Genomic DNA, 7869 nt, shown 5'->3' with positions numbered 1-7869 from the left:
GCAGATCCTATTCAGGTTACGCTTTCTCTCTTTCTAAAGGAGCCATATCCTGGTCTTCACGCAAGCAGAGGACCGTGGCCTTATCTTCCACTGAGGCAGAGTACATGTGCCTTACAGAGGCCTGCAAAGAGGCCATCTACCTCATACAGTTCTTACGAGAACTTAAGCAGCCTGAATTGGCCAAAATTGTCATATTCAACGACAATCAGTCTGCAGGGAAGCTGGCTTGTAACCCCATCTTCCAGGCAAGATCCAAGCACATCGATATACGACACCACTTCATAAGGGGTGCTCTCCAGGATCATCCCATCAAGATAGAGTACCTTCCAACGGACGAGATGACCGCTGATGTTCTCACCAAGCCACTGAGTTCACCTTCTCACGAGAAATGTTCTAAGAAGCTTGGACTAATTTAATTGTTAAATTATTATTATATTTTGTGTTTTCTTATACGTGGATTTTCATTGAGGGGGCGTGTTAGTATTACAATTTCTTTCCCCGTATATTTTCATTATTTCGCACTCATGCATAAATCTCGCCTTATTACTTCTCGCCTAATGCGCTACTTCATTCGCTCGATTCAAACTTGTCGCGTCGCGTATACCTATATGTGACGTCAATGACTGTACACACAGATAAGTTCAGTTCGCTGTCAACCGTCCAACGGTTAACACGTAAGCTCTTTCCTTCTCTTAAATAAAGTGTTTTTGTTAATATGAACCTACGTTGCCTTCGATTCATTAAATCCCAAAAGTATTTTACTTATTTAATTAATAAACAAAGCGGCCAGTAAGCGCTCTGGGTTGAGTGGGGATTGGCGCTTGTATTGTTCATTTTATTTTAAATAAATAAAGGGCCCAGTAAGCGCTCCAGGTTGTGTGGGGATTGGCGCTTGTCTTATCATTATATTTATTTTAAATAAATAAAGGGCTCAGTAAGCGCTCCGGGTTGTGTGGGGATTGGCGCTTGTTTTATTCAATTCATTTTAAAAAAATGAAGGGACCAGTATAAGCGCTTCAGGTTGTGTGGGGATTGGCGCTTGTCTTATCATTATATTTATTTAAAAAAACCAAAGGGACCAGTAAGCGCTCCGGGTTGTGTGGGGATTGGCGCTTGTGTTATTTCTCACATGTTTGCCAGTCACATTTGGGAGCACTGGTGAGAACCTCTGGAATGCCCCCTTCTTCTCTGCCTATTCGCTTCTCCAACACTCTATAGATTGGTATGTCAGTGACAGTAACTTTTATGTTACTGACCGTAATTTTCACTGCGGGAATCCTCTTCACCCAACGGCCCCAACGCTGGGCACGATTCCGATTTCTGTGGCGCCGTGATCTGAGTGTGGTTTCTTGTATATTTTGATGCCAGGAATAAGTACAGGAAAAATAATAAAAAAATTCCTTCTTACCTCCTTTTCGAGATGTCGAACTCGAAGGTCGAAAAAATCGTATTTTGTATACATGTGATATATTACGGTTATTTCTTGCTTATTTGATAGTAATAAATATAAAAAAAAATAATGAAAACCATTCTATTTGCTTTTTTTTTGAAATGTAGCATCTCGATTGTCGAAAAACACATTTCAAAAATGTTTGATTTTAATATAAAAACACTTGATAAATTGATATTATTTATTGATTTTAAAATGATAAAACTTCTGTTAATTTTACCATCGCTGCCCGGCACACTGACACAGATCAAAGTGTATTATCTATTCTCATCAACTTGGTATCTGATACGCTTTTCATGTAAGGGCTATTCAAAATTCAAATTCTTGAAAACACTTGATAAATTGATATTATTTATTGATTTAAAAATGATGAAATTTCTGTTAATTTTACCATCGCTGCCCGGCACACTGACACAGATCAAAGTGTATTATCTATTCTCATCAGCTTGGTATCTGATACGCTCTTCATGTAAGAGTAAGAGCAATTCACAAATATACATACACACAGGCTTACACATACACACATTGGAGTGCACGTAGGTTTACCTCCTTGTGTCGCACTCTGGGTAACGCTAAAGATCTATATTATTTTTTTCTGTTAGTGGAAAGTATTTGTTTTTTAATTGTTATTATGTTTATCATGTTTTACTTACTACTAGAAAAAAAACCACATGAAACATTTTTAAAGAAGAAATACACATTTAAAATGAAGCAAAATCAAAAAGTACACAAGTAGAAATTTATTAAATATTTTTATCATATTTTTTACTATCAAATTAGTAAGTAATAACCCTAATATCGCATTTTTACAAAATACGATTTTTTCGACTTTCGAGTTCGATATCTCGAAAAAGAGGTAAGAAGGAATTTTTTAATTATTTTGCTGTATTCCTGGCATCAAAATATACAAGAAACTACACTCAGATCACGGCACCACAGAAATCGGAATCTCCCCGTATTTTTTGCATACTGTCTCACCTACGTGCATGTGAGAAAGTTTGTTGGAGTGGCGAAAATAGTATATTACGCACCTAGAGAGCGAGGTTAAGGATGTCTTAGATTTCACGTGAATAAACGCCCGAGGGGAAGCCGAGGGTGGTTAACGTGAAATCTAATGCATTTCTTATAACCTTCACGCGCGTTTCGCGCAGTATGGTGAAAACCTTATTTGCTTCACAAGTAATTCGTGAAAGCAATACAGTAGTATGTGTCAATAGCTTTTTAATGCTGTCATATCTCTTCTGATTACTGTTTTCTCACCCAACCTGGTCATGGCCACACTGACTCTTATTTTGGAGAGCCTATAGCCAATAAAGTGAGAAGAAGATTACTGTTTTCATAATCAGTTTCATGAGAGCACTTGTAATTTATGGTTTAAAAAATAATAAAAATAACTAAATGTGTTTACTTTTTCAAGTTCAAATTAAATAAGTAATCAAACAACCTTTACCTGTACAAAGCACTGTGCAATCAGATAGCAGAGAATATCACTAACGGAGCCTTACGCGAACACAGCCATAGAAACACGTCCCTTTCATGTATCAAAGGTCAGGCTAGGACATTTGGAAGGTTACGCTGGTTAAGTAGCCCAAAATCGTGCGACTAAAATGTGCAAAAGTGGTGGTGCAGAAACTATTATAATGCACTATCACGAGTAAATAAAAAGTAAATCCGCTTTATTTAATCATGACAGACCCGCGTCTATTACTATTATTATTTAGAAAGAATGTTTTAGTTTTTTAGTATTCATGATAAAAGATCGCGATTGAACCACCAAAAAGTGGCGCTGTCGGCGGTACTTAATTAGCGAACCTCAAGGGTGATAACAAATTAATTTTTAATTTCTCTCACAGGAATTGATAAACCTTATGATTCGTGATGATCCTAAATATTTTTGTAATACTTCGTTCTGGTAAGGAGTTTTCTTGGTGTTAAAGACGTCCATATTTGATCAAAATATTACGAGCAACCACTTGAACCAATGAATGAGGTCCCTACGATCAGCAAACTTAGCATAGATGGCGTGCTGTAGCTAAGAGAAAAATGGCGTCACTGACATACTAGATACTACGGCTATAAGTGACAATGGTATACGGTAATGTGGACTTACTTTTGTGACAACATATCCTTCGCGCTAACGTCAGGAGATCATGAATACTACATTTGTGTCAATGTGACGCCATTTTTCTCTTAGCTACAGTACGCCATCTATGCTGAGTTTGCGAACCGTACCCATAGGGACCTCATAGAGAACATAGAGCGTGCCAAACCCACATAACCCTGTACTAAAAGCTATGTCCCACACGGTGCGAGACAGACCGCTGCAAGAGCTGAGGCCGAAGGGTGGTCAAAATTTTAACCAGCCGCCACTCTCACCAGAATTGAGGAACCTTATGATTCGTAGAGATCCGAAATATTTCGATCATATTTCATAGTGATGAAGAGTTATGTGGTAATTATAGTAGTGCCGTATAGTCTTTTTTAGTAACTAGCCGCAACTTACACCAATGGGTAGAAAATATAAAGCAGGGCAAGAAGGAGTCTTGTCCTGGCGACATGCGCCACCAGGTACGAAAACTACCATTTTGTCCCCCGGGTGCAGTGCTTTGCGCCCTAGAGTCATAGGGTGGAAAGTAATTGGCGGGCGGAAAGTGTGCCCACGGGTGCAAAGTTGTACTTTTCGCCCTCAACCCAAAAATGTAGTTCTCACCTCGGGCAGAAACATACAACAATCCCAGTATTTTCTGTCCTAGGTAAATAATATATTATTTTTTCATTCTTCATCTTTCACAATGCTTTTCTGCTTTGTTTCTGTGCATTATCACTTTTTTATTATTGGCCATTGACGCTCGAAATTTTAATTATTATGCTGTGTCAACATTAAAATTTATTTGCAAAGTTTTATTTATACCTTAACGGTAATAGAAAGGTACTTGCAGTACTAAGTTTTAATCTAAAAATATCAGACCGTAATTGTTCTAATGAAATGGCGAAAAAAATCGTGAGAATGATTGATTATTGTATACCCGTATATAAAACGCATTACATCACAGAAGTTAAGTAAGAAAATTTGAATACTACATATGATTTTATCTGATACACATATTTTTTGAATTTTTCAATGTTGTGGTCGAAAAAGTTAAAACTTATAAAATTTTAAACTTCAACTCTGGGCATATTCCATGAACATCAGCAAGTATCTGTACAGCATTAAAATGTCAACGTAAATCTGACTTGCTGCATAAATAACTTCATCGGGATTTAATTCGATGTGTTTGCCTCCCATCATCGTTTGCACATCGAAAAATAAAAACTGTAATAAAATTGTTTTTCTTGTCAATCATTAAATCTAACAGTTAATAAGCGACATGGAATTTCGATACACAGTACCATCGATATTAAAAATGCGCCAAGGATAGTGATCCCGACCTCCACTGCTGGAGTTTGCAAGGCAGCAATGAATATTCCTCCAATGATTGCACAAAAAAATACTAGGGAGACAATCAACATGAGCCCGGTGTGTGCTGTCAGATCAAACTGCAACGAATTTTATTTTTTTTGGCAAGTTACTTACGTTCTGTGTGTTGTGTACTAAAAATATATATTTTGCACACTTATCAAAAGCTTGTTTCAGTACATTTTAGGGAAAATGAACAAATGAATACGCTTTTACTACAGGAACAAGTTTTTTTTTTTTTTAACTTTTATCTTGATTGCAATTCGAATATTCACGGTATTGTAAGAGATACTTTTGGGTTACTCCATTAACTATTGGAAAAATATCACGTTGAGAATTTTGCAGAAACACTTATATTTTACTCGTTGACTTCCGGTATTTACGTTATTTCGTAAGAAATTCGAAATATTTCAATGTAACAAACGAATAAAATATTGCGTCACAAAAATTTGAAAAATATTTCAGATTCACATGAAAAAGAAATGCTCCATTCTCCACCGGTGAATGAATGCTTGAGAGAAATATTTCATCGGAAAGATTACGTAATGGTTTTCTGTTTAACATATTTGACGCGTACAAAAAAGTAATGCTAAACGAATTTCAAGTAGATGTTGCCACTGCGATTTTGATAATTACTGAAAAAAATAATTTTAACCTTAGTGCAGGCAGCCGTGAAAAATATGACGGCCGTGATGAGAGTTGTGACGCCCACCGTCGTCAAAACCACATCGGTGGAATAAAAAGTGGTCAGCGCGGCCATCAAATAAGCGTCCGACACGGTCTAAGGAAAAAACCAAAGACATCAGGGGTAAGTACTTTTGTTTCTTTGTTGATGATTTCTTCATTCGTCTCACCATCAAAGTCAGGCATACCACGTTGAGAGGCGGATCCCGCCTGGCACAGCTGCTCAGCGATATCGACAGGTACGACAAAAAAAACACGATGCTGTCCAAGAGAAAAAGAAACGGTATATATGTGATAGAATCGAGTATGATTTTTCGTTTAATCAGCAGCTAGACGTGTGGGTGCGACTTACCCCGCCAATATGAGCAAGTGGGCATTGCTGGTCATAAAATTCCTCGCGTCCTCCCTACGCAAAAAAATGCAGTTGGGAATTAAAGTCACTAAAAAAAAGAAAAAAGTAGCTTCCGCGGTCTTACACGAAGTAAAAGACGGCGATGACGATGGCCGTGAAGATCAGTTGGAGCGTGAGGATGGAGAAGACCCTGCGGATGAACCTCCGGCGCACGTTGAACACCTTAAACTCGCCCGCGTAGTTCTCTTCGATCATCTCGGCCATTCTGGCGTTGCGGATCTGCTTGCGCTCCCACCGCCTGGCCAATTTTTGGTTTTCGAGCTCGCGCTTGCTCACCATAGACTCCGTCACCGTCACGCTGAACGGGCCCTTCAATTTTTTTTTTTTTTTTTTTTTTAATTATTTGTTTACTCGTGATAGCTAGGTTTTTTGGTTCGAGGGTGCGTACGTATGGTATTTTTTGTCCCACGTGCAGGGTGGGAAGTTGCGGGGGTCCTCCAGCGGAGGTCGGCCCTTTGTTGGCCATACCGGTGATTCTGAGATCCTTTATTTATGCCACGGGCAATTAAATTTCATACGAGCGCCGATCTTACGAAGTGCAGTTTTTTTTTCTACAAAATTTAATTTAATTGTACTTTGAATATACTTATATCAACAATTTGCTGATCAATGACATTGAGCGAATGCCATTCCCCTTCGTAACCTAATAACCCCAATTTTGTCACATTGTTTATTTTTCGTTGTATTTACATATGTTTTGGTGTATGAAAATGATACATATCAACTTACCAATTACCGGACAATTTTTTCTGTTGATTGGAAATATTTTTTTCTCAGATCAAACATAAATGTATAAAACATAGAAAAATAAGAACCTGAAGCATCTGTCAAAAACCTCGTTAGAAAAAAACATCTGTACAGCGACGCGTAGCTCCACTCCTATATATGGGTTATTTCACAAAAACTGCGATATTTTCACGCCCAAATTGAGATTTTTTAAATTAAATGTTCAGAATTTTTTAATTGTTTTTTCCAAGGTATATAATGTCCAAACTAGTTGGAAAATTTTAGTCTCGACTCTACGATCATTCATTAAAAAACTATGTTAATTCAAATGCATTTTTTAAGAAATTCAAAAAGAGCATTACGGTAATGTCAGACTTCTCATTACCGTAATGGTACTTTTTTTGCGATTTTAAAGCACCAAGATAGAATTTTTCAACGAAATTTCGTTTGTCACATCTGCACCCTATACCCCTTCGTACACTATAGTCATCCAATCGATGATTTTAAATCCTTAATTATCCCTTGGGGAGTAGGGGCGTTAAGGTAAAGACCGCTTATTTTACCGAGAAAAACGCCATGTACTCTCGCGACGATACTAAAATTAGCTAAATTAAAATTTGGTGCTGCAAAAAAATTTGATAGTGTTTTTGTACACTCCAGAGTACAAAACGGTTAATTCCAAGTGTCTAAGAATTAGTTACTAACCGAATTAAATCATTTGTGGTGCGCAATTCAAAAGTGGCAAAAGTAGGCTTGATAAGTAAAACGTTCATACTTGGAAATAAATTTTTTTTTCCTTTCTAAACTATATCAGACAATATGCTCAACACCTCAAATTATACTACATCTTGTCTTTATCTTTATGGTTGGCCTTGTTTTACTTACTGTGACATTAGTACGCCATATTAAATCTATTTATTAGGTGTTTTTTAAATCTGTATACTCGAAAACTAAAATAATTCGAGGCATCGTTGATTTTTACTGCTGTGATGGTACGGTATAGCAGTACAACATACTGACGAGAAACCACAGAGGTACCCGCGAAAAAGTGACGGAGCGGGGTCTTGAACCCTATAGCCCTCCAGACCGAAGGCAAGCGCGGGCCACTGCGAGCTCTAGATACCACAATCGTAAAAAAAT

General features: G+C 37.5%; 1 protein-coding gene across 1 annotated transcript; it reads right to left on the bottom strand.

Moving 5' to 3' along the window:
* Positions 1-4613: 4613 nt before the first annotated feature.
* Positions 4614-6469, bottom strand: LOC106644156 (protein lifeguard 1). The gene is made up of 7 exons (XM_089597268.1): positions 6381-6469; positions 6068-6319; positions 5944-5997; positions 5762-5852; positions 5563-5688; positions 4841-4987; positions 4614-4763 (listed from the first exon to the last, which is right to left on the bottom strand). Exons 1-7 carry the CDS (start codon positions 6467-6469, stop codon positions 4614-4616), a joined length of 909 nt encoding a protein of 302 aa, XP_089453394.1.
* Between the last annotated feature and the right edge of the window lie 1400 nt (positions 6470-7869).

This window comes from Copidosoma floridanum, unplaced genomic scaffold, assembly GCF_036245765.1.
Source record: "Copidosoma floridanum isolate Cflo_tuat_1 unplaced genomic scaffold, Cflo_Japanese_pri ptg000004l, whole genome shotgun sequence".
Taxonomy (NCBI): Eukaryota; Metazoa; Arthropoda; class Insecta; order Hymenoptera; family Encyrtidae; genus Copidosoma; species Copidosoma floridanum.
Note: the sequence above shows the minus strand (reverse complement) of the source record. Positions and strands in the feature narration are given on the sequence as shown.